This window comes from Choloepus didactylus, chromosome 2, assembly GCF_015220235.1.
Source record: "Choloepus didactylus isolate mChoDid1 chromosome 2, mChoDid1.pri, whole genome shotgun sequence".
Lineage (NCBI taxonomy): Eukaryota > Metazoa > Chordata > Mammalia > Pilosa > Megalonychidae > Choloepus > Choloepus didactylus.
In genome coordinates this window covers 87,273,494-87,301,424 of record NC_051308.1, presented here as the reverse complement: position 1 = coordinate 87,301,424, position 27,931 = coordinate 87,273,494, and the positions used below count along the sequence as shown (strand labels likewise).

At 39.4% G+C, this 27,931-nt stretch overlaps 1 protein-coding gene across 1 annotated transcript in view; it reads left to right on the top strand.

The window, feature by feature from the left end:
• The window catches only part of PAPPA2 (pappalysin 2), a 289,990-nt gene that overhangs the window by 179,705 nt on the left and 82,354 nt on the right, over positions 1–27,931 (top strand). Inside the window, exons 14-16 of the mRNA XM_037806710.1 lie at positions 17,557–17,728; positions 20,916–21,093; positions 22,334–22,547. Of these exons, the coding sequence (XP_037662638.1) occupies positions 17,557–17,728; positions 20,916–21,093; positions 22,334–22,547 (564 nt within the window). The remainder of the gene's footprint in view (positions 1–17,556; positions 17,729–20,915; positions 21,094–22,333; positions 22,548–27,931) is intronic.

Genomic DNA, 27,931 nt, shown 5'->3' with positions numbered 1-27,931 from the left:
ACTTATATAATTAGTGCTGTTAATTACATTCATAATGTTGTGCTACCATCAACACAATCCATTAACAAAACTTTGCAATCAATCCAAAAAGAAACTGTACAGTGCAAGAGTTATCTCCCCATTCCCTACCCCCAACCCAGTCACTTGTAAGCTATACTCCAGATTCTGATTCTATGAGTTTGTATTAATTTTAATTATATCATGTCTGTGAGATCATTTAATATTTGCCCTTTTGTGTCTGCCTTATTTCACGCAATATGATGTCTTCAAGGTTCATCCATGTTGTCTTATATATCAGAACTTCATTTTTTTTTATAGGTGAATAATATTCCTTTGCATGTATCTATTACATTTTATTTTTTCATATATCAGTTGGTGGACACTTGGATTACTTCCAACTATGACAATTGTAAATAATGCCACTATGAACATCAGTGTGTAATTAGCTGTTTGAGTCCCTGCTTTCAATTCTTTAGGGTATATACCTAGAAGTGGGATTGCCAAATCTTATGGTATAATTATATGCTTAACTTTTCTGAGGAACCGTAAAAGTTTTCCACGGCAGCTGTACCATTTTGCATCCCGTAAACAATGAATGAGTTTTCCTATTTCTCCACATTCTCTCCAAACTTGTTATTTTCTGTTTTTTTTTTAATAGTTGTCACTCTAGTGGGTGTGAAATAGTATCCATTGTGGTTTAGATTTGCATTTCCCTGATGGCTTATGATGTTGAGCATCTCTTCATGTGCTTTTTGGCTATTTGTATATCCTCTTAGAGAAATATCTGAATTTCTCTAGTTCATATATTAATTGGATTGTTTGTCTTTTTATTGTTAAGTTGTAGGATTTCATTCTATATTCTGGATATTACAAGCTTATTGGATATGTGGTTTCCAAATATTTTCTACTATTGAGCAGGTTGTCTTTTCACTTTCATGATCAAGTCCTTTGATGAGCAAAGGTTTTTGTTGTTGTTGTTGTTGAGGCCCCATTTATTTATTTTTTTGTTTTGTTGCTTGTTTTTTCGGTGTAAAGTCGAAGAAACTATTGCCTAACAGAAGATCCTCAAGATGCTCCCTTACATTTTCTTCTAGGAGTTTTATAGTCCTGGTTCTTAAACGTAGGTCTTTGATCCATTTTGAGTTAATTTTTGTATATGGTGTGAGATAGGGGTCCTCTTTCAATCTTTTGCATACATACCCAGTTCTCCCAGCACCATTTGTTGAAGAGACTATTCTTTCCCAATTGTGTAGACTTTGCAGCCTTGTCAAAAATGAGTTGGCCATAGAAGTGAGCATCTATTTCTGAACTCTCAATTTGATTCCATTGGGCTATATATCTATCCTTGTGAGAGTACCATGCTGTTTTGACCATTACAGTTTTTTATTCAATTTCATTGAGATATATTCACATACCATTTGTTCACAGTGCCATCATATAGTTGTGCATTCATTGCCACAATCAATTTTTGAACATTTTCATTACTCCAAGAAAAAAATAAAAATGAGAATCAAAATTAAAGTAAAAAAGAACACCCAAAACATCCCATCCCCCCTATTATTCATTTAATTTTTTGACCAGTATAGTTTTGTAATAAGTTTTAAAGTCAGGAAGTGTGAGTCCTCCAACTTTATTTTTGTTTTTCTTGTTGCTTTGGCTATTTAGGGTCCCTTACCCTTCCAAATAAATTTGATGATAGTATTTTCCATTTCCTCAAAGAAGACTATTGGAATTTTGAATGGGATTATGTTGAATCTGTAAAATCACTTTGGGTAGAATTGACAGCTTAACAACTTTTGGTCTTCCAATTTATGAGCATGAAATATCCTTACATTATTTACATCTTCTCTGATTTCTTGTAGCAAAGTTTTATAGTTTTCCATGTATAAGCCCTTTATATCACTGGTTAAATTTATCCCTGGATATTTTATTCTTTTAGTTGCTATTGTAAATGGATTTTTTCTTGATTTCCCCTCCTCAGATTACTCATTATTAGTGTGAAAAACACTACTGATTTTTTGCATGTTGATCTTGTACCCCTCCACTTTGCTCTTGTAGCTTTGTTGTAGATTTTTCAGGACTTTCTATATAGAAGATCATGCCATCTTCAAATAGTGAAAGTTTTACTTCATCCTTTCCAATTTCGATGACTTTCATTTCTTTTCCTTCCCTAATTGCTCTGGCTAAAGCTTCCAGCACCATGTTGAATAACAGCGCTGACAGTGGGCCTACTTGTCTTGTATTGAGTGAAACTTTCAGTCTTTCACCATGTCAGCAATGCATTTTTCATATGTGCCCTTTATTATGCTGAGGAATTTTCCTCTTATTGCTATTTTTCTAAGTGTTTATATCAAGAAAGGATGCTGGATTTTGTCCAATGCCTTTTCTGCATTGATTGAGATGATCATGTGTTTTTTTTCCCTTTGTTCTGTTAATGTGGTGTTTTACATGAATTGATTTTCTTATGTTGAACCACCCTTTCATACCTGGGATAAATACCAATTGATCACAGTGTATAACTATTTTATTGAGCCGTTGGACTCAATTTGCTAGTATTTCTTTAGGATTTTTACATCTATGTTCATAAGAGAAATTGGTCTGTCATTTTATTTTCTCGTAGTGTCTTTATCAGTCTTTGGTACTAGGATAATATTGGCCTATAGAATGAATTATTGAGTATTCACTCCTCTTCAATTTTTTTAGAAAAGTTTTAGCAGAATTGTAGTTAACTCTTCTTGGAATATTTGGTAGACTACCCCTGTGGAGCCATCTGGTCCTCAGCTTTTCCTTGTTGGTAGGTTATTGATGACTGCTTCAATCTCCTTACTTGTAATTGGTTTGCTGAGATCTTCTTTTACTTCTAGAGTCAGTGTAGGTTGTGTGTTTCTAGGAATTTGTCCATTTCATCTAGGTTGTCTAATTTGTTAGCATAACATTTTTGTAATATCCTCTTATGATCCTTTTTTATTTCTGTTTGATCAGCAGTAATATTCCCCTTCTCATTTCTAATGTTATTTATTTGAGCCCTCTCTCTTTTTTTTCTTTATCAGTGGAAGTAAAGGTTTGTCAATTTTATTCATCTTTTTAAAGAACCAACTTTTGGTTTTGTTAATGCTCTCTACTGTATTTTTTTAATCTATAGTTCATTTATTTGTGCTCTAATCTTTGTTATTTCTTCCCTTCTACTTGCTTTGGGTTTAGTTTGATTTTCTTTTTCTAGTTGCTGCAGGTATGCTGTTAGGTCGTTGATTTTAGCTCTCTTTTTTTAAAAAAATGTGAGCATTTAGGGCTATAAATTTCTTTCTAAGCACTGCCTTTGCTGCATCCCGTAAGTTTTGATATGCTGTGTTCTCCTTTCATTCATCTCAAGATATTCATAGATCTCTTTTGTAGTTTCTTTTTTGACTCGATTGTTTAAGAGTGTGTCATTTAACTTCCATATATATTTGTTGATTTTTCAGTTTTCTGCCTGTTGTTAATTTCCAGCTTCATTTCATTGTGATCAGAGAAGATGCTTTGTATAGTTTCAATCTTTTGAAATTTATCGACACTTGTTTTGTGACTCAGCATGTGGTCTAACCTGGAGAACAATCCATGTGCACTTAAAAAAAACAGTGTATCCTGTTATTTGGGGGTACAATATTCTGTATATATCTGTTAGGTCTAGTCCATTTATCATATTATTCAACTTCTGTATTTTCTTAGTGGTCTTATGTCTATATGTTCTATCTATTGAAGAAAGTGGTGTACTGAAGTCTCCAATTATTATTGTAAAGGTGTCTATTTCTCCCTTCAGTTTTGTCAGTGCTTGCCTCATGTATTTTGGAGAACTGTGGCTAGGAACATAAATAGTTACAATTGTTACTCTTTTTGGTGGATTGACTCTTTTATTAATATCTAGTGTCCTTCTTTGTCTCTTGTTACAGCTTTTTTTTAAGTATAGTTTGTTATTTTATTCAACAGTTCAACCCTTTTTGTACACAATACCCTGGCTTCCATAAAATTCCAAGAACAACTATTTTAATCGGTGAAAAATAAAAAATACTTTTTATATGTAATCTTAAGAAGTCTTCATCATGGTGTTCATATTTATTTCTAATAATTTTCCTGACAGAAAGAAAAAAAAAACTGAAATACTGTTAAGGAAGCTCCCAAAGTATTAGGAGAGTATTCTATCTTTCGGTTTACTGAAAATATATTATGAGTTGTTTTTTAAATTATAGTACTTCTAGAAAATGAAATTCTGGAGAATATGTATTTTAAAATTGCTTTTTTCTTGCAATTTTATTGAGATATAGTCACATAACATACAATCATCCAGCATATACAATCAAAGATAAGAACAAAATAGAAGTAAAAACGAATACCCAAAACAACCCATCTCCCCCATCCCCACTTATTATTCATTTACTTTTTTGTCCCCATTTTTCTACTAATCTCTCCATACACTGAATAAATGGAGTGTGAGCCAAAAGGTTTTCTGCAATCACACAGTCACACTGTATAAGCTATATATTATACACTCATCTTCAAGAAAAAAGGCTACTGAGTTGCAGTTCAATAGTTTCAGGTATTTCCTTATAACTATTCTAATACACTAAAAACTGAAAAAGGGATATCTATATAATGCATAAGAATAAGCTCCACAATGACCTCTTGACTTCATTTGAAATCTCTCAGCCCCTGAAACTTTACTTTGTTTCATTTCTCTTCCCCCTTTTGGTCAAGAAGACTTTCTCAATACCATGATGCTGGGTCCAGACTCATCCCTGGAGACATGTCCTATGTTGCCAGGGAGATTTACCTGGGAGTCATGCCCCACATATGGGGGAGGGCAGTGAGTTTACCTGCAGAGTTGGCTTAGAGAGAGAGGCCACATCTGAGCAACAAAGGAGGTTCTCTGGAGGTGACTCTCAGGCAAAATTATAAGTAAGCTTGGCCTCTCCTTTGCAGTAACAGGCTTCATAAGGGCAAACACCAAGATTGAGGGCTCAGCCTACTAAAATGGTAGTCCCTAATGTTTGCAAGAATATAAGGAATTCCCCAGGTGGGTAAATTTAATATTTCCACATTTTTTCCCCAGTCCCTCAGGGGGACTTTTCAAATACTTCTTTATCCTCTGCCCACATTACTCTGGGATGTACCAGGGCTTCACAGTAACCTGTACAAACAAACCAGATCTCACTCCCTGTTCAAGGTTCCATGTAACTATGGTGTTTGAATAAACTGACCATGCAAGTTAAATTATATAGCATGCTATGGAAAATAAAGATATTCCACTGTCCGGCGCCTTCTCGCTCGGTCCCGCGCGTCCTGTCCTCGGCCGGCAAGGAGAACAGAGGGAAAGAGGGAGAGACGCAGACAAACTGACACTTGAGGTACGCAATGGCAGTGAATGCAAGCCTTTTACTGGAGCCAGGAAGAAAATTTTCTCTGTTACATATTCCACACGAGGCCCTATACCCCGTGGGAGAACAACCTCTATGCGGCCGTCAGGCACGGCTCCCTGTGGGCTGTCTCCCCGAGGCTAGCCCGGGTAATTTCTTATATACAATAGTTGCAACCAATGTGCTGGCAGTACGCAAGCGTGTACAATAGGCTAGCAGCAACCGCTGCCTCATGCGTCATATGCGGAAGCAGGATACGGGCGCCATCTTGGCTCAAACGATGGGCGGGGGCTACTCTGGAGCAGGTCGCGGCGTGTCCACTAGGCCCTAACCCGGAAAGCGGCTCCCCACATTCCACCAAATAAAAATCTCTACCTTTGGTCTCACACAGAAGTTGAAGATTTAAATTGCAGTCAGCATCATCTTCTACGCTTTAGTCTGATTTACCTTAGTCCTAACCAAGGCCATTTCATTCATATCTCTAATTGAAATCTGATTCCTTTTTCATCCTCTTTAACATTTGCTGTATGGGGTAATGTTGACATTAATAGCTACCTAACTCTAGCTCTGAGTCTCAGGTGTCACCCAGATACCTGAAGTTCCAGGGACCAACCATGTTATACACAAGAGTTCAGCATCTCAGAATCTAGAAAAAACCTTTACAACTCAGGAATAGAGGTAACTGCTATAAGAGCTTACAATCTAGGAACCATTGCAATAAGCCTTCCCCTGATAACCTATGCTCTCAGACTCAATTCTCAGAGTTTGCCCACTGTAGTTAGTCCATATTAATGAGGCATAATGTCTATCTTTTCATTTCTGGCTTATTTCATGCAACATACTATCCTCAAGTTCCATTTACCTAGTTGTGTACCTCACAACTTCATTTTTCTTGAGGCTACTCAGTATTCCATTATATATATATATATATCAAAGTTCACCATGCCACTCATCAGTCAATATACCTTTAGGCCACCTCCATCCATTGCTAATCATGAATAATGCTGCCATAAACACCAGTGTGCAAATGTCCATTTGTGTTCCTGCTCTCAGTGCTTCCAAGTAGATACCAACAAGGAAGTTGCAGGACCATATGGTAACCCCATGCTTAGCTTCCTGTGGAACCACCACACTGCCCTCCAGATGGACTGCACCACTCTACTTCCCCACCAGGAGTGATTAGGCACATCCCTCTCACCACATTTTCTCCAGCTCTTGTATCCCTTTGTTTATCTTTCAAACATTCAATCCTAAGTAAACAACCAATGGTTCCCAGTATAATCACATAGTTATACATTCACCACCACAATCTATATGTGGACATTTCCATTTTTTCTGCAAAAAAAAGAGGAAGAGGAAAAAAAAGACAAAAGAAAAAATAAAATAAAATGCATTAAAAAGTTCAAACACCACCACCATCACCAAGAATCCCATGTCCCTCCCTTATAGCCCCTTCTTATAGACATTTAGCTTTGGTATTTTGGTTTTGTTGCAGTTAGTGGAGGCATATTACAATGTTACTGTTAACTGTAGACTCTAGTTTGCATTGATTGTATTTTTCCTCCAATACCATCCCATTCTCAACACCTTGCAAAGTTGACATTCATTTGTTCTCCCTCATGTAAAAACATTCTTATATTTGTACATTGAATTACCATCACTGACCTATCTAGTTTTCACTAAGTTATACAGTCCCAGTCTTTATCTTCTATCTTTCCTTCTGGTGTCATGCATGCCCCTAGCCTTCATCTTTCAACCATACTCACACTCATCTTTGTTCAGTGTACTTACTTAAAATATTGTGCTACCATCACACAGTATCATGCTATCCATTTCTGGATCTATACAATCAATTCTGCTGAACCTTCTGTACTCTTTCAGCATCAAATGCCTGATCCCTAACCTCTTTCTATCTCCTGGTAACCAGTGTTCTTGAATTTAACTCTCAAAGTTTGCTCATTAATGTTGGTTCATATTAGTGAGACCATACAGTATTTGTCCTTTTGTTTCTGGCTAATTTCACTCAACATTAACATCCTCAAGGTTCATCCACATTATTATATGCTTCGTTGTCACAGCTTTTGACTTAATGCCTATTTTGTCCAATATTATAGCTATCCCAGCTCCCTTTTTATTATTTTTGCATAGCTTATCTTTTTCTATCCTTTCACTTTCAACCTTTTTGTGTCTTTGGGTCTAAGGTGAGTCTCTTGAAAACAACATATAGCTAGATAATGCTTTTTTTAATCCAGTCTGCCAATTTGTGTCTTTTAAATGTTTAATCCTGTAACATTCAACAGTATGACTATAAAGGCAGGGCTTACTTCAGCCATTTTGTCCTTTGGTTTTTATATGTCTTATTTCTTTTTTTGTCTCTCTTTTCCTTTATTGCTTCCTTTTCTGTAGAGTTGATCATTTGTAATATATCTGACAGATTCTTTTCTCATTTCTCTTTCTGTATATTTTTGAAACTTTTCATTGTCATTACCCTGAGGTTAGTTTTATATAACCTATGTCTAAAACCTACTAATTTGAAAAGATACTATTCCAGTTTGCTAAAGCTACTGGAAATGCAATATCCCAGAACTGGATTGGCTTTTATAATGGGGGTTTATTAGTTCACAGATTTACAGTTCTAAGGTCATGAAAATGTCCAAATTAAGGCATCAAGGGGTAGATACCTTCTCTGAGGAAAAGGCTGATGGCATCTGGAACCCCTCTGTCAGCTGGTAAGGCATGTGGCTGGCATCTGCTGTTCCTTTGTCCCTGGACTGTGTTGCTTTCAGCTTCTGATTCTACTGGTTTTCTTCTTAAGTGTCTGTGGGTCCTCTCTTAGCTTCTCCAGGGCAAACTCTGGACTTCATCTCTTAGCTTATCATCTCTAAACATCTGTGTCTGTGTTGGCTCTGAGCTCTCTCACACTCTCTGAGCCCTCTTAAGGACTCCAGTAAACTAATTAAACCCACCTTGAATGGGCAGGGCCACATCTCTCTGGAAATAATCTAATCAGAAGGTCCTACCCCCAATTGGGTGGGTCACATCTCCTTGGAAACAACCTAATCAAAAGATTCCACCCACAATAAGTCTGCATCCACAAGGGTGGATTAAAAACATGGCTTTTTTGGGGTACATGATAGATTCAAACCAGCACAGATACCAACTTAGTTTCAATGGCATACACGTTCTCTGTTCCCGTATTGTTCTGTTCCCCCTCTTTATGTTGTTTTAGTCCCACATTACCTCTTTATATTTTGTGTGTCCACTGTCAGGAAAAATGACTATTTCTTATTCAATTGTATACTAATTCTTATAGTAATTAAAGGTTAGAGTTATGTATTGAGGGTATAGTACTACTATGTTTTGCATTTGCGCATTTAGTTAACATTTATTGAAGATTTTCGCTTCTTCACACTGCTCGAAATCACTCTCTCCTGTCTTTTCCCTTTCAATCCAAAGGACTCCTTTTAGCAATTCTTGTAGGGCAGGTCTTCAGGTGATGAACTCTCTCAGTTTCTGTTTGTGAATGTTTTTAACTCTCCCTCATTTTTGAAGGACAATTTTGCTAGATAAAGGATTTGGGACTGGCAGTTTTTCTCTTTTAGTGTCTTACATATGCTGTACCACTGCATTCTTTCTTGCCTCCTTAGTTTCTGATAAGAAGTTGGCACTTAGTCTAATTGAGAATCCCCTGATGTTATGAATCACTTTTCTCTTGCTGATTTCAGAATTCTCTCTTTATTTTCGGCATTTGGCATTCTGATTAGTATGTGTCTTAGAGTGGGTCTATTGGGTTTTATTCTGTTGGGAGTATGTTGTGCTTCATGGACATGTATATGTCTTTAATAAGAGTTCAGAAATTTGGGCCATTATTTCGGCAAATGTTTCCTGCCCATTTTCCCTTCTGTTCTCTTTCTGGGACACCCATGATGCATATGTTGGTTTTCTTCATGCTCTATTTTTTGAATTCTTTATCTGTTTTTCTGACTGCATGGTTTCAGTTATCCTGTCTCCCAGTTCACTTATTCTTTCTTCTGCCTGTTCAAATCTGCTATTGTATACCTCTAGTGTATTTTTAATCTCCTTTATAGTGCCTTTTATTCCTATAATTTCTATGTTTCTTTTTAAACTTTTTAATTCTTCTTTTTGCTCACACATTGTCTTCTTAATATCCTTTAGCTCTGAATCTACCATTAGTTTATTTCTGTCCATATTTCCCTTCTTCTCCTTGAATTGATTTTGGAAACTTATTTGAACTTATTTGATTAGTTATTCCCAAGTCTGTGTCTCCTCTGAAGTTTTCATTTATTCACTTAATTGAGCCATATATTCTTGTCTCTTATGGCTTGTAATTTTTTGCTGATATCTATGTATCTGATTATTTTGATGTGCTAACTCAGAAGGTCAGTTTCTCCCTTGTGCCTAAGGTTGTATTTTGGATTGGCTCTATGTTAAGGCTCTTCTTCAGTGCTTGGTCCAACTTATATTGGACATTTAGAGTAGCCCGTGTTTAAATGTTCAGATTTTTTCAGGTCTTCTGTACCTGATTCTTGCCCTGGATATGCAGTGCAATTTTTAAGATTGCCTTTCACGTGCAATTGTTTCACCTCCAGGAGAAAGTGTCTCTGTTCCTTCTCTGGATATGCTGATCTGTTCTCTTTGCTTTTGTGCAGAATTTTCTCCCCAGCTCCTGTGATTTGTTTACCATCTTTCCCTCACTCATTGCCCCCTTTACCTTACACTTTTCAGTTCTGGGATCTGTCCTATCTTACAGCAGTTCAGTACTCCCCCGCCCTCCACACACACACAACACATCTTTTTTTTCATGAGGGTTTTCTGCCTCCAGTTACTTCCCTATTAGGGTAGCCTACCCTGAGGAACCAGATTGGGTCAATCCAAAAGGTCCATTTTTTTTGCATTTAGGTGATCCAGCAGAGACTGGGCTGAGTGTGTGCACCTCTTGTCAACAGTTTTTCCACAGTCTCTTTTTGAGACCGGGGGCCTTTTTGCATTTGTGCTTAGCCAGCTGCTTGTGTTTTTCCCTGAGTCTCTGCAGACTTGGGCACCTTTGCCTGGATATGTAAGAGGTTCTAACTTGCTGCTGTGAGTGCTCCTACAGTCTGCATCTGTAGCAGGAGGGAGCCACGCTGTGCTGCCTCCGTGTGACTCTGAAGCTGCATGGGACTGAGTGAGGAGGAAGGGTCTGGACTGATGAATCTGGGTCAGATCTTCCACCTTTTTTTGGTTTTTCCATTTCTTTTTCTTCAATTAAGCATTTGTGGAGTCCTTATCCAGTATCCACCATCCTCCAACGTTAAAAACAAGTAGAATTTGCCCTTCTGTTAGTTGTTTCTGAGGACAGACTTTTCCAGGGGATGTCTTATGTCACCATGTTGATGACATTACTTGCTGTTGGTTTTTAAAGGTCTCCCCTACCCCAAGAAGACACATTCAGTAAATGATGTTTCCAGTCCATAATCTTCCATCAGCCCTCACATAGGAGAAACAAGGATTTCACTACAGATTTTATTTGACTCTGGAATACTGAAATTCCTCCAGGGTGGCTCAGATTCCCAGGGGAACCTTGGATCAAAGCTACGGAGCAGCTGTGGGCAGAACAGCCAGGACCTCAGTCATTTTTCAGGAACTGTCAGCTTCCCAAATGTGGACCTGGGCTGGAAGTTATGCAAACTGCTCTATAGTGAACTCAAAAATGAAAAAATTAAAAGAGGTACCTGGTTTGGCATTCCCCAGGGGATGGTTTTTTAGTGGGTCTGAGCACTCCATCTGCAGAAAATGATGTCTGTTTTCTGGTGCCAGCCTTACCCTATTCCTCACTAACTACCGAAAGTTATAGGACAACTTTGGGAACTTTTCCCTAATTCTACCTTTAGATATATGTGTTGACTCCTTGCTAGCCAGAATTTAAGAGATCCATACATACAAAATTTTATTCAGTTAGCAGTGGTAGGGATGAAATAGTGCTTTTGTCTAGATTTAGAGGATGCTACCTTTCTACTGTAAAGCCTCAGAGGTGACTTTTGAGGAACATTCTCCATATTCTATTTGTCTCTCCAAATCCTATTCATTCGCTGAGGCTAAATCCCAAATCAAATCCCATGAGGAAACTTTATCTGAAAAGTCATGGATTTATAATCAGTAACACATGATTTAATTATTTTCTCTCATCAGCCATATTGAAAGATTCTTCAGAACAGGGGAAATATTTATGCTTTTTATGTACCCTGTGGCATCTAGCTGATAATTTGTGCTTAATACACTAAAGCATAATGATTAAGCACTGGGACCACTTTCTGTTTCTGGAATCAGTCTTGTTATCTTGTGGTCTTGGTCTGTGGAATTTATTGACATAGCTTTCAGGTTACACATATTCAGAGCTTTATGGTGCTGAGTTTCACTGCTGGTAAGCATCATAACCTTTGAAACGGACCCCATATTTGGGCTATAGAATCAAAAATTCCCAGGAGGTATAGCCTGGACATCTAAATATTTTAAAAGCTCCCTAGGTGAGTCAAATGCAGAGGTATGGTTGAGAAAGCCTGCCTCATGCTGTATAAGGCCAGTCTTTCATGGAACTGTGCCAACAGGGGTTTCCCAAGAACAAGGATCATTCATAGACCCCACATTATTATGGCAGGACAATACTAGGAATGTGCCTGCATGGTCTAAAGAAGGTTATATAAAATAAGAGGGTACTGTATGGATAAAATATATTTTGAACAGGGATTCCTCAATTGAAGGCATTTTTTAAACCTTCAAACTCAATGACTTTGGGGAATGAATACCAGAAGAGAGAGAGAGAGTAGAAGCTTATAAGAGAGGAGTCAAGAGAATTAAGGATTCTGTATGGGTAGGTGGCCATCTACACAGTGTGATTTGCCTACTGACCTAAAATTCCACCATGAAAAAAATTCATTCCTTTAGCCTGAAATTTTGTCTCCTGTTAAAATGGAAATACCTGTGAATCACACCTGAGTTTATCACCTCCCTACCATGTGATGTTTTATCACATCACACCTTGTGGTGTGGTGAAAGGAAAGGACTGCAGAAATGGGTGGAAGGGTGAGGAAGTGCTGCTAAAAGAGGAAACAAACTCAGTAAGGCATCTGCAAACAGCAGCAGCTAGACACATATTGCCAGTTTAATTTACTATAGTTTAAAAAACAAAAACTGATCAAAACTAAGATGAACTATTACAATTTCTACATTTTTCCTCGGTCTGCCCTGCTGAGGAGCTTCTTAGCTCATTCAGGCCTAGGCTGCTTTTTGAGAAGAAAGCAACAGGAAAGCAACCTTGTCCCTAGGGAGGTGGCCTTGTGGTCTAGACTGGCCCTGAGCATGTGGGCTCTGAGATCCAGCCCAGGATTTTCCTCTGTCTTGCTGTGTGGCCTCCAGTCATTCTCCAAACAGCTTTCATTTCCTTGAATTTCAAACCAAGATCAATACCTAACTTCCCACTTCTCTGGGACATTACAAGTCTTCATTCCTGCCACTTTCATTAACATTTGTCCAGCGACTGTAAGACAGAAGCTTTTCAGAAGGTTCAGGAGTAATTATGTTTACTATTAATGTTATCCTTATGATATTAGAGCTTATGTGGCTTTAGGTAGAAAGAAAGATGTATAGGGAGGGGTGGGAAAACAGAGAACACACCAACTTCACTCACCAAAGCAGTGTTTGTAATGGAAGAGGACACAGAAGGGATTTGGGGTTGGGGTGCAAGGGGGAGAGGTCTGCAATTGGTACCAGATGCCATCAGAAGCTAACAACCTGACAAACATCATGCTCATAAAATAAATTCCTTGAAAAGGAAGCAAATGGAAATATAAGCTAGTGAAAGAATTTGCAGTAGCTGCCCTAAAGCCTTTTCTCACTTCATAAACAGGTCTGTGGTTGGTGTTTTTTGTCTTTGCTTTTTTTTTTGGTCTTATTTTGTGTCATTTTTCACCTCTTGTCTGCGACCCTGTCTCACTATTCCTCCCTGGCTGCCAGTGCTGGTTGGACTTCTCATAGTGGTAGTCATAGCAACAGTAGTTAATGGAGCCCCATTTTGATGGAAGCAGGTTTATTCCTTTTGTGTTTGTGTCTTGTCGCAGCACGTATTTGTCCTGACACAGATTAATTGGAAGGAGTCCCTGAAAAACAGCATGTGCTATTTCACATTAATTTCTTGGCAATAAGCTGACATGAGCCAGAAGTGTTAATGACGTCCTGTTTCCTAGTACTTTCTGCTCAACATGCTGAAGAAAATATTATGTTTTGTGGAAATCAATTGCATGTAGTATCTCTGGAGCTCAGAATTCTCCAGCATCACTCATGAAGCATTCTGATCTCCTCCTACGGTGCACGGTCAGGTTCCAGCTCCCTTATCCAGACAAGTCAAATAAAGACTCAGAGGCAAAGATTTATTTCTTATGTTGCAAACCAAATTAGATTTGGGGAATCCATACTGACAACTTACATCCCTCATACAGTCCTTCCTCTATCAGGTACCATGAAGTGAGTCTAAAGGATACCACATCATGACAGGGAAGAACCAAGACTTGAAACAGTAAAAAAAAAAAAAAAAAAATTCCAACTCTATCCAACACTGAGTAGACTATAAGTAAAATAAATGAGACTGTCGCTAACATGATTTAAATCCTATTGGTTCAAGGTCAGGGGCAGCAACTTTAGCATATTCAGATGAATGCTTCTAGAGCTTGTGCATATTCAGCATCATTTTATTTTCTACTTTCTTCTCTTGTTGCTCAGCTTTTTTGATAAGGTCATTGACCATTAACACAATTCAAGGGCGAACAGAGCAAATTAATGATGACAAGATTCCTGATAGTCATTTTGGCTATATTTAACAGCACTGGCAACAACATCAAGAGCAAGAAAATGCTCCACTGAATTTATCCTGTCAGTCTCTTTCACTAGCCTCTGATTTCCTTAAGGGCATGGTCTCTGCTATACTCTCAGTAGTCAGTCTCATGCCTTGCAGGCAGTAAGTACTCAGTGGGGCAAGATGGTTGAATCATCATTCGATAATGAAGTTTTTTATTTCAGATCCTCTTCTGTCTTTGTAAAGGTCAGTAAATTTCCCAGCTTCATAGCCCTTGGTTTACCTTGCTGCCTACAATATGGACACATTTAATTTATTATGTCTACCATAGCAAGGTATAAGGTGAATATAAAAGTGGCTAAGAGTCAATATTTGTTTTAATAAAAGTGGTAATGTAGTTATAAGTGTCAGCATTTAGGAAATACTCAGACACTAATTGTCTAGTGGATAAAAAGGATGAGTGAATGAATGACTGAACAAGGTTATACATATGACTATGATACAAGATAGAGTACAAGGAGTGTTAGAATTATTTTACAAATTTTACTGGGAGATTTAAAGGTGGAAGATATCTGGAGAAGGAAGCAAAGGTACAGAAGTGGGAAAACCAAAAGATATGTGTGGCTAACAGCTCACAGGCCACTGTGGGTGGCAACTGTCCACTTGCAGGGGAGTAGTAGGAGGAAGTAATTGGGGCACAGTCACAACGACAGCTATCATTTATGGAGTGCCTACCATGTATTTGCCAGCACCATACTAGCACTTCACATGAATTTATTGTCTTTTATAATCTTCACAACAACTGTTTCCATGAGGTACATCTGATTACCTTTTTATACATGAGGGAACTGATGCCCCTCAAGGCAAACTGCATAGAATCACATAGCTGAAAATTACAGAGCTGATGTTTGAACCTAGTTTGCTTGATTCTGGATATAAATTGAGATTTGATTGTGGTAGGTGTTGAATACAAGGGTAGGAAGTTTGTGTTTAATTCAGTAGACAGTGGTGATACACGGAAGACTGTTTTTATCAGAAAATCATTCATTTGTTCATACGACAAATGTTTATAGAGGGCCTATCATGTGCCAGACATTGTTACTGGCACTGGGGATACAATAGTGAATGAAAACAAAGGATCTGCCCCCATAGATCTCACAGTCTAACGTTAGGAAGATAGTCTACTTAGGAAGATGGCCAACCTAGAGTTGTAGAACTGATTGCAATAGAAAGAAATATAGATGGATAAACAACTTAGGAGACTCACTAGAGAGGACCAAATGCAAGTTTAAGGTCTTGGGTAGGATAACTGAGTGTGAATAGCAGGAAGTGGAGGTCACAGGAATCACACCAACGGTGAACTCTCTAGATTGGTATAGCCCAGAGCCTGGCAGGTGGGGAGTAGGAGGGGAGAGGTTCAAGATGAGACATCAAAGAGTGGGCTGGAAATGTGGTGCCTCCTTCACAGAAATCATGAAAACGGATGCTAGAACATATCTGCAGGGGCATTGGGAGTTGATGTGTCTGGTTTTAAACACAGCAGATATGCTAAGACAGAGATTGAGGCAGCATTCATACATGAAGGGAGGAGGAAATGGAGAGACCTCAGAAATGAACTTTAGGCAAGGGAGACATTGGTCAAGGTGGCAGGTAAGGCCATGGGAGTGGGTAAAAATAACAAAAGCAACATCTGTGATAATGACAAGTAATGTTCAGTGTTTTTACTCACTGCTAGGTGTTTTAAAAGCATTACCGTAACAACCTTACAGCAGCCTCATAAGGTAGACACTATTATTGTCCCCATTTTATGAATGTGGAAATGGGCACTTGGGTTGATTAAGGAATTATTCTTCAATCTCCAGTCACTAAGTGGCCGAGGTGTTACCAAAGTCATTGCCTCAGAGGAAGTCAGAGAGAATTAGACACAGAGAGAAAGAGTAAGAGCAAGAGTGAAAGAAAGGCAGCGATGGAGAGAAATAAGAGAGGAAAAATAAGTTTGAGTACGTAAACTCAAGTATGTAAACTCCTTTAAAGGAGTTTATGTCCACAGCCCCCTTGCTCAAATCGTTTAAGTATCAAGATTATCAGAGGCTACTGAGGATGTCTATGATTTGCAGACCTTCTGGTAAGACAACTTAAAAGCCTTTAGGATCCCAAACATCCTAGCTTTTTGATCCCTAGCACTAGCTTTGGGAGGATGAGAAGAAATGGTACCTTTATGGAACTTGGAAAGACTTGTGGCTGCTGAAGTCTAGTCCATTTCATTACAAAGTCCCTATATTAATAATAGTTCAGATTTATGGAGCACTTGTACGTGCCAGGCACTGTTCTGCATACTTCACATGAATTAACTCATTTTACCCTTACCACAGCCCTATGAGGTATGCACCATTATTATCTTTGTCTTACAGGGGAAAGAGCTGAAACAGTAGAGAATGAGTAACTAGCCCCAAGTCACACAGCTAGTAAATAGGGGAGCCAGAATTCAAACCCAGACAGCCTGCAGCCAGTGTCCTAGTATTAAATCTCTGTGGATATGCCTTGGTAAAGGGTGGCCTTCTTCTAACCCCATGCTGAGTATCCCTGAACCCCGGGGAGTTTATGTATCTTTTCTGTTTCTGGTTGATTGGCCTTGGAGATCCAGGCAGCAGCTCTCCTCTGCTGAGATGGTGTCTCGTAAGCATCTAGCAAAATGTCAGGCAAGTGTGAGTTTCTTCCTCCTGTTATGGGCTCAATTTCTATTTAGCCAGCGCTGACATTCAGTGGCCTGAACTGCTGTGACTGTACCAGTTGTTAAAATATTTCCATACCAATCAGTGAATAGGTATTATCTTTTCCACTATCTCAGATACCCAATATCTTCATACAGGTACCCTGGGACTTCTCTGTGATCAAATATCTAAAAGGTTGATGTGGACACAACTAGGGAACTCCAGGATTTGGCTCCTGAGCTTTGTCCTGGGTCTGTTCTGATTGTTTGGGGCTCAGAAGAAGTGGTTGCTAAGCATTTTGAGTATATCCCCCTGATCTATTCATTTCTGAAGCCATCCAGAACTGTTGGGATCCATTCCCCATCTCATCCCATCACTCTTCTGTCTAGAAGAGACACGAAAAGTCAGTTAGTCTTTGCTTGCTGGTATCGTTTGTGTTGATTATGCTACACATCTCCATATAATATGGAGGAAGCAATGAATTTAATGTAGATTTTGGAAAAAAAAATCCTGTCTGGTTTACAGGCATTTCCCAGAGGGAGCCGATAAGTCACTGCAGCTCCCTGTTGGTCGGGAGCCGGTCCTAAGTTGATTCTGTCTCTGTCACCCCCAGCTGTGTCCATCGGCCTTGTGGGAAGCAGGGCAGCTGTGCACCATTGCTGCTTGATCACGCGGATGTGGTGAACTGTACTTCTCGTGGCCCAGGTCACATGAAGTGTGCTATCATCTGTGAAAGGGGGTTTGCCCTTCAGGCCAGCAGCGGGAAGTACCTCAGGCCCTTGCAGGTGAGTTGCAAGCCCATGACCATCAGGACCAAATTCCTGATGAGAAAAGCTGCTCATGCTCTACTCTCTGGATAAATTGGGGGAAGGACAGGTGTTTTAAAATCATTTTAAAGGAAAAATGAGGACTGTAATAAGTAAAGAGAAGCTTGGCTTTATGGAAATGTATTGTATTAAGAGTATTGTTTAAATGTATTGCTCAAAGGACAGATTTGGAATGAAATTTTGGCCCTACTATCTACTAGATGTTATCTTTGAGCAAATAAAGGAACAAACAAACAAAACTAACATATTTAAGTTTGTTTCCACATTTGTAAAATGAATTAAACAGAAGTACTTATCTCATTGAGTTACTATGATGATGGGAAAAACTTAAAAAGCTTATAGCAAAATTATGGGCTCATAGCACTAGAAATTGTTAGCTGCCATTATTATAAGCATGATAACGTATTCCCAAGTAAGAATTTTGTTTTCTATCTTTCCTTTAGAGAGCTTTCAACACCCTACAGAGGAATTTTAAAAGTGAAATCATCTATTAGAAAACATGACCATATTATGAGATAGAGAAAGCATGGACTAGGCAAAAGATAATGGAGCTCGGGGAGTGAACCAAAAAGATGTAGTATCATGAGGAAAGGGTGGAAGCACAGTTGATTAGCCAGTTATCAATGGTTTGGAAGATTGGAATTTTTTTTTTTTTTTTTTTTCATTTTGTGCTATTAATTCCTTAACAGGTTGTGAAGCCATGGGAGAGTTTCACTTGCTTAGAGATGGTCTGACTTTAAACACACAATCTTTGGTTTCAGATGGTTTAGATTCTGCCTAGGGAGAAACAGACTTATTGTATCTTGAGGCACCAGCTTCTTAGTCTATGATGTCTCAATTACTTTGATCAGAAAGGCAGTATGCTTATTTCCTGTTCTTAACCCATTTTAACTCAGATAAAGCTATATCTACACTAGAAAAGAAAGGAAGAATGGAAAAGAACAAGAAGAAGATGGGATTGAAAACACTTGAGTGACAGATAAAGAGAGTTAAAGAAGACAACAGAAGAAAAGATGACATTTGCAAGGCATTAAAATTAGGAGCCAACTCAAAACGAAATGGACAATACCTGTTGAAGCAAGTAGAAAAACCAGGCAGCATACACAGTTTGAGGGACATTTTTTAAATGATCTCTGCGTCATGCCCGTATGAGCCAGACCTCCAGGCCATGATAAGTATGTAAGAAGCAGAATCTGGGTTGGGAGAAGATAAGTGGGAGCTCACCTTTTGCCAGTCATGCAGTGGGGTCAGTGACAGAGCTCTCCAGCTGAACGCTCCTGGCATCTAAGGCTGGCCGCACTAAAGAAATTAGATAATCCCAGCTCGTGAACCCAAGACAGTGGAGATAGTTGCTTTTCGTTGACCCGAGAACTGAAACTAAGCAGAAAAATGCGTCTGGCTTTGAACTGGGTCTTTCTGGCAGGCAACAGGGAAACACTGAGGGGCAGGGAGGAGCAGCTAGCCAGGAGCTGGTGTCAGTGGGGAGTTATAGGTGCTTTCACCAGTCATTTTACTTTTGGCTTCGGTGCCACTGTGGTCTCCTGGTGGGAAGCCTGGCTCAGCCACGGAATCTCCTCTCTGTCTTTGGCCTTTGTTAACCCAGTGGCTAAAGTGACCACTGTGCTTTTTCCCAAACAAGTCATGAGCTTCCAGGTCTCTAGGTTACTGCTCATTCTGTTCCCTCCACCCTGAAATCCTTCTCCTCCCACCTCCCTCTGTGCTTCTGGGATGTCCTGCTCATTTTTCAAAGGCCAGTTCCAGTACTAAATACTCAATGACACTTCCCCCAAATGTTCTACCTCCCTGTCCAAGGATGGACAGTCCTTCCTCCAGCCCCTGTAGTGCTATGTGACTATTACAAGCAATATATCCTATGTTATGTTGCTTTATATTTTACTATTTATATTTTCTTTTTTCTTGGTCCCAGTTTTCTACTTATTTTATTGTTTGCACTTTTTTATTGCATTCTCTCAAATCATTATATAAGAAGGTAGGGGATATAACTATATATATATATATATATATATATATATATATATATATATATGATGTATTTTCTTTCTTTACTTTTGTATCTCCCTTCTTTGCTCCCTTTCTCTTTCTCTCCATTCTTTCTTCTTCAGACATTTTCTGAGCCCTTGTTTCAACACCGTGATTTGCTCCCCTGGTAGACTTTTAGTTCCTTGAGGGCTTCTTGTTTGTCCAAACCTAGTATAGGACCTGGCCCTTCTAGGTGCTAAATGAAAATTTATTCATTTAATTAATGGTGATGTACTCTAGGGCTGCCCTACTGAAATTATAGGCTCACCAAATAGCCAGAATTCCTACAATTTAACAGAAGTTTTGTTAGGTGCCTTGTATGCAGTAACTCCCAGCTATTACCAGAAAATATGCGTCATTCTCAGTGGAGATAATTTTTTTCAGTAGCATTATCAATTGGCTTATCAGTAAGGGTCCCAACAGGAAACAGATGACATGCTTAAAAGTGGGAAATTTAAGGAGAATTTAATAAAGAGACTATTCATAAAAGTGGGTGAAATATAGGGAAATCACAATGAGATTGTACAATATCCCAGAGCAAAGGGGCTCTGTTATTAATCCTTGGACTAAAGGATGAATGTAGGGAGCAGTGAGCAGAACCCATGGGAAAAAGAGAAGAAACTGTGTGGAGACAGCTGTCAACGAATGCAGCCAGCATGCAGCAAGCCCCCAGAGAGGGAAGCACTCTGACCTTACTTTTTTTTCATAGTCAGTAATCTCCTGCATGGTTGTCCCAGGGTCTGAATCCAAGCACAAGTCAGAGGCTAATCCACACACACCAGCGTGTCTTGGTGCAGAGCAGGGTAGAGATGGGTAGATAGCAGACGTGGAGGAGCAAATGGGTGGCATCCAATGGAGTTGCCTGGAGGAGCATCTCTCTTTAATGAATCTCTTAAACTAACATGCTCCTTTCACCAGCATCTTGCTTGGGTCTTGCATGAGACTGCAGATTGAATAAATAAGGCACAAAGAGGAAGAAAAGCAAAATACTTTTACCTATTTTGAATGTTGGGACAAATAATCCCTGGCACTCTTCCAAAGCCTATAAACTCTCTGATAAGCCCTTTTATGTGACTTTGACATGAGAAAATTTTTCTGTTTCTAGAAGGAAATTCTGCTCACATGTTCCTCTGGGCACTGGAACCGGGAAGTGAGCTGCTCTCCCATTGACTGTGGCGTTCCTGATCAGTCTTTGGTGAACTATGCAACCTTCTCCTGCTTGGAGGGAACGAACTTTCTGAAACGCTGCTCATTCACTTGTGTTCCACCAGCCAAACTTCAAGGTATTGTGCTGTTAACCAGGAGTGGTATGCAAGTTCTCTTAATTCTTTCTCTCTTTGGGGGTCTCTGGGATTCTCTCCTTCACCCAGTGGCCTTCCCATTCCCTCTGCTGTACCCTCCTCCTCTGATAACATCAACAAAATCCCAAAGGGCAAAACCATTCCTTGTCCCTGACTACCCAGAAGGCTCCCTGACTCAGAAACTCATTAATGAGAGAAACTTAAGCTTTGTTTTTATTTGTGTATATGCATTCTGGGGTCATGCTAACTAACACAGGTGTCTTGGTAATGTTAATTCTCAAAATAGCATTTAAATGTACATTTTTAAAATTTAATATTCGCAGACATTCTACAAGTCTGGTGTTCTTAGTTCCATTTTATAGATGAGAACACAGTTATATAATTTTTCCCTGGCTGTCGTGTTAGTAAGAAATGAAGATGGAATGGAACCTGCTCTAATTGGCTCCCACAGTTGCTCTTTACCTCACCAAGTAGTCTCAGACTTTGATATGCGCTAACAATTATCCAGGAGGCTTGTTAAAAATGCCATATTCCAAGAGATTCTGATTTCGTGGATCTGGTTTGGTCCAGTGATGCTGCTGTGGGTAGTCCATGGATTAGACTTTAAGAAACCATGAATTATACTGTAGACTGAGGCATATGGTGTTGTATTTAAGCACAGAGCTGTGCATCCAAACTGGCTGGGTTCAAACCCTCACTCTGCCCCTTACTGTCTTGGGCGAGTTTCCTAACCTTAATTTCCTCGTCTGCAAAACGGGGGATAATAACAATATCTATTTCATAGGGTTGTTTGCGGTTTGACTTTTACAGGACTTAATACATGTAGAATGCTAAGAATAGTGTCTTGGCATATGATGAATACTATAAAAGTGTCATCTATTATTATTATTATGCCTTTCATGATATTGTTGCTCCTAAATTTTTATAATTTGTAGGTAGGTAGGAAGGAAGATAATGACTTGGTTGGTAGCCCTTCTTTCCATTCAGGTCAAGAATGATTTATCTGACCTCTGTTTGACAGAAGAGACCACACTGGGTACTCTGTGGGTAAGAAAGATACAGGATAGACACTCGACCTGAGATTTTGGAGAAGCTGCCCCCACAAAGGAAAATGTGACTTTCTGAGAATGAAATATGTTAATAGTTCTCATTCCTTCTTGTTACTAATATATTTTGGGGCTCTCTGTTCTGAGCATCCTGTGCTTCTCTTTCCTGGGGTCAGGACTGAGCCCATGGCTGACCTGCCTTGAAGATGGTCTCTGGTCCTTCCCGGAAGCCTACTGCAAGCTGGAGTGTGGCACGCCCCCGGTTATCCCCAACGCCAAGTTGCTTCTGCCTCGCTGCCTCCAGGGCAACCACGACGTGGGCTCTGTCTGCAAATACGAATGCAAACCAGGCTACTATGTGGTGGGAAGTGCGGAGAGTAAAGTCAGGAAGTAAGTTGGGCTGTTTCTGGTCTTTGTTGTTCTACTTACCTTTTCACCTTGCTCCTGTTTCCTCATTTGCAACCCCCAGAACCATTGTTTGGGAAATAATATTAAGACCTTCTGTGTTCCCCATCACTTGTGTTGACTCGTTTTCTGTATAATCTCTCTTCATCTGCATGACAGTCATGACAGACAGGTGACCATCTGCTTTCGGTAAAGGCTTCTTCTCCCATAGGAGGTTCCACAGTCTTACGTATGAGCTTTAATAAAACTTTCTGCCCTAATTATTGTTTTCTTTGAAAGTAAAATGTCAGGAGCTTCCCACGTGTCACATTCTGTGCTAGAACGTCCTCATCAGTGTCCTCTGGGGCTGGACATTGCAGGGTCTGGGGTAAAGTGCCTCGTCTGCCTCCCAATTCAGATGCTCATTAGCTGGGTGATGTCTGGAAGGTTTCTTTTCTGCCTCAGTTTTCTCACTTATAAAATTGAGATAATGATATTATCTACCTCACAGGACTGATGTAGAGACTAAATGAGTTAAAAAAAAAACTCTCTCTACTCAGTACATTTTTTATTATGAAATATACAAGTCAGTTTTAGCTGTTAATATATTACGATCTTTCTGCCTTTTCCTTCCTGAATTTTGGTTCTTATGGGGATTATGTGGACACACTCCTAGCCCTGGAAGCTGGAGGTGCCTCTCTTCTGAAGGTATGGGGGATCCAAAAGAATACAAGCTTTGTAACATAATTTAAGAGGAAGAGCTTTCAAGAAAGTCAGGCTGAGGTTCAAATCCAGCTGCCCCCCATCACCATCCCCAACCACCCTTTATCAGCTCCGGCGAGTTACTTCACTCTTTGGGCCTCAGTTTCCTTTTCCATAAATTGAGGATGATGTCCTCCATAAATTGAGGATTAAATGAGATCGTGTATATCAAGCCCATTGCCAGTAAATGGTAGGGTTAAGAAAAATAAACTCATACTCAGTAAATAGTAGCTATTCTATCCTTGCTGTAAACCATGTAAGGACAGGAGTAAATCAAATTCATTTCTTACCCCAAGACTTAGTATTAAAAAACAAAACACAACTATTTTTTTGAATGAATGAACAAAATTCCAGCCATGGCATTATCAATGATGCCAGAAGATACAAACTTTGCTTGTAAGCTAAATTTCAATAAGGAGGCAAAAGAAATTCAGGGAAGTTGCTCTCTGCCTTGCACTTGCCTTTCCTCTAGCAGTTCCCCAGCCACCTTAATAGGGGACTGATAGAGCAGTGGCTTCCACTCCCAAGAAAACACTGTGTGGGAAAGAAAGGGCAAGCTGCCTCTCCATCCTATCAACTCAAGGGGAGAGCCAGGCTAAATAGAACATGAGTAATGCTGATGACAGATTCATAGGAGGCAGTTCTCTCTGGTACATTGGACTATAGCAGGTGGCATAAACAGTTTTTTGACAACTGAGAGCACATTTGCATGTGATCTTCACATGATCTAGATGCAATTTGCATAGGCATCTATTGACAGGCAGTGAGTGATGGTCAGGTAATCTTCCAGCGAGAATGTTATTGCAACTCGCCTGAAGCTTGCTATTTTCTTGCTTTTCTCTCTCTCTTCTTGCCTCCCTTTTCATTCACCTGTGACCCACTCAGATATCTGCAGAACAAGGCCAGGAGGAACTGAGGGTGGAGAGATGATCCCTAGCTCCCTGGGCCCAAGCCTAAGCTTTACATTAGGAGCAATAAGGCTCTACCCAGAGCTAAGGAGTTTCTGCTTCACCCTGCTTCTCTGACGCCAGCCTCCCCATCACCGGGCAGGAAACGTGAGGCTCGCTTGTTTGGCCCAGCTTTTTTGGCTGAGAAACTGGACGCTTGCATCACAGTGTCGGCATCAGTTTTGGCCTAAACATTTACATTCGCAAGCACCGTGCTGCATAGAGATTAAATTATTTACCGCATTGTGTAAACTGATTAAATCTTAGTTTACACCTGTTTACATAGCAGGCTGCAGATTGGTAATCAGAAGTTTGCCAGTCGGGCATATATCTCTGTCACTTACCGCTTGTGTTTACCCAGTGAACTGTCAGCCCCATTCCTAGCATGGAGGAAAAAGCCCAGCATTGTACAAATGGGGCTCGAAAGTTCTTTCTAGGACAAGGAGGCATGAGGAGAAGAAACTGAGAAAAGCAGGCAAGGAAAGCAATCCAGATAAAGTGTGCACATGCTAATTTTATGCAGTTATATGGTACAGTGGGAAAAACTACCTCATGGCTGAATTCACAGATTGCTGTTCTTTTGACCCCAGGCAATATACTCAATGTCTCTGTGTCTCTATTTCTGCACCGCTAATGTGGGGGTAGAAATTATTTCAGTAGTGTTGGTGAAATTGGATAATGTACTGGAAGCATTTTATAAATGATGACATTCAATATGTGTGCTATATATTATTATTTTTGTTTTTGAAGTTTATTATAACATACATATATAATATAAAAGTTGCCATTTTAACCATTTTTAAGTGTAACAATTCAGTGACATCAATTACATTCATCCCAGACTGAAACTCTGTACCCATTATGCAATAACTCCCCCTTCCCCCCACTTCCCTGGTCCCTCTAATCTACTCTGTCTCTATGAATTTGCTTATTCCAGTCATTTCATATACATGAAATCATACAAAATTTTCTTTTTGTGTCCAGATTATTTCACATAAAGTTTTCAAGGTTCATCCCACGTTTTTGCATGCATCAGAATTTCATTCCTTTTCATGGCTAAATAATATTCTATTGCATGGGTATACCACATTTTGTTTATCCATGTTCATTTATTTTTAAATGAAGGAAACAACTACTAAAATATCAGCCAAGTACTTATATTCCTGCTTCTTCTCAAGTCAAGTCTATTGAACATTGTTTCAATAGAAAAGAAAGAAAGTTATTCTGGGTCTGACTTTCTCTGAGATCCTACATGTTCATTTATTGCGTGCTTTCTCTATGTCAGGTTCTGGGTTAGGAATAAAAATATACACACACATGTATAAAGCCCTAGCCCTGGATAAGGAAGAGCATAGCCTCTGTGCTTGCCCTCTCCCATGTCTATCATTTCTCCTTGAAGATCAGAATTTTTATGCCCCTGAAGTAGTGTCCACAACCAGGTAAAGTCCTTCAAACAAAGACTCTTTAGCCATGTATATGTCCCTATGAATCTCATTTATCATTTAGGAACTATAATTTCTCTTTTTTATGCTCCCAAATATCTGCAGAACATTTCTGTCCTGCCATTTATTTTGCCTTATAGTATGATGCTTATGAAAATTAACATGCAGTTTTGTGATAAAATTATAGATGTTGTCACAATAGGTAGCGAGTAATATTTAAGAAGCTTTTATTGTTTATGAAGTTTATTAGATGTTTCTGGCTGGAACTTAATTTCTTTATCCTTTCAGAGTTGTGAATAATTTGAGGCTATGAGTTTGAATTTAGTTTGGAGAGAATAAAAATGTAAAAATATAAAACCAAATATCCTATAATAGGATTATGATTATATAAATTATGGGACATATCAATTAGGACTCCTGTTATAATAGAAAACATGATCCAAAATAGCAAAAGCAAAATGGGCCCAGAGGAAGAGTACAGTGGAGTCCCACATATGTCTAAGTAGTTGAAAATTATGTATCAAATTCAAAAACTGTTAAATAAAATATTTTCTGTCTCCTTGGTTCATAAATATGCCTTTATAACTACCTAGAAGTCCAGGCTCAAATTTAGAATCCTAACTTGTTTAGAATTCTGTTCCAGAATCTTCTTTCCTCCAGCTCCCTGGGACACTGCAAGAGACCTTAGCACACACGTGTGGACACCTTAGCCCTTACATCCAAGTTCTGTTGACATCCCCTGCAGATAGCTGACCCCCATCCCTTGAGTCTAGGGGTGTACACAGAGGAGGTGCAATCTAGCCTCAAGAGGGGAGACCTGGGAAGATGACTGTGCAGGCCCTGGAAGTGGGTTTGGGGTATGGATGGGCAGGGAATTCCAGGATCCCAAGTACCTGATGTGTGGTCTGGAAGGGGGCATGGAATATAGGTGGACACATTTCTGAGCTCCTTGGATTCCTTGCCCCTTCTTCCCAGGGTTTAATGGTGGCACTGTGCACACAGAATCCAGTCCCCAAGGACAAGGAAATGCAATGAACTGACTGCTGTAGGCCTGGGTCAAGGACTCCCACCTTGGAGTCATGAGGGAACTCAGCATCACCCAAACCCAATGGTTTCCCTATGGGTAAATTGCAATGGAGGGTAAATGTATAGGTGGGAGTGAAGGGGGGCAAAATTCAATACAACATAAATAAATGCCAATTATATGTTTTGCCACCATTAAATATATTTGGAAAGTTATTAAAGACATGGGAAAATATTCATGATACAATGTCAGAAGAGAAAAGTAATACACTAATTGTTTTATGATCCTTATTTTCTATAATAAAACTATATCTTTATTGCTCTTTTTCAATAGCTGAGAAGAAATGCCCTCTGATATTAATAATCATTGTCTCCAGGTAGTAGGTTTATGGGGAATATAACTTCTCTCTTTCTGCCTTTGCTTTGTATTTTCTAAATTTTCTGGATGTTATAATCAGATAAATGAATAAATAGTTTAAAAACAAAATAATGAAGCAAACTATAGAGGATAGATTTTAGTAATTTGTGTGAGGGTAAAGAATACAACAGGATCACCTTTCTAAAGGGCCAAACCAAAGAGACCAGTACTTCAAGACAGCAGTAAGAAGGGTAAGCTGTCCTTCCACCCTGGACCAAAACCATCTACGTTTTGTGGGCAAACATTGTCTCCATTGCTGAGCGTCATTTCAAACCTTTTCTTCTCCAACCCTGACACTTCTTCCCTGACTTCCAGTATGTCAGCTGACTCCTTAGTCACAGACCTCTTGTGCAACTGTCTGACCACAAGTGTGCAAGCTAGTCTTCACCCTCAAACATGCTCTACTTCTTACTTTCTAAAACAAATTCCTCTACCTTTGGTCTAGAGGTAGAGGAATCTCTTTCTGAGAGATTTCTCTCAATCCATTCCCCTTCTTTCCTACATCTGCCTCCTCTCTCTTCTTTCCTGGCTACTTATGATTGTGCCCAGGCCTCTCCCATGTTAAATATAAAACAAGCCCAGCCTTTTCTGGATGCCATGTTCCCCCTCCAGCTACCACTCTGTCTTTCTCCCTCCCTTTCATAATGTAACTTCTTGAAAAAGTTGTCAGTACTCACTGTCTCCATCTTGCCATCTCCTCTCTCCTTCTCCTTGACACACGTTTTTGCTCCCATCTTTCCACTGATGCTGACCCTGCCATGAACCACCCTGCTGCTAAGTGGAATGACTCTTACTGGA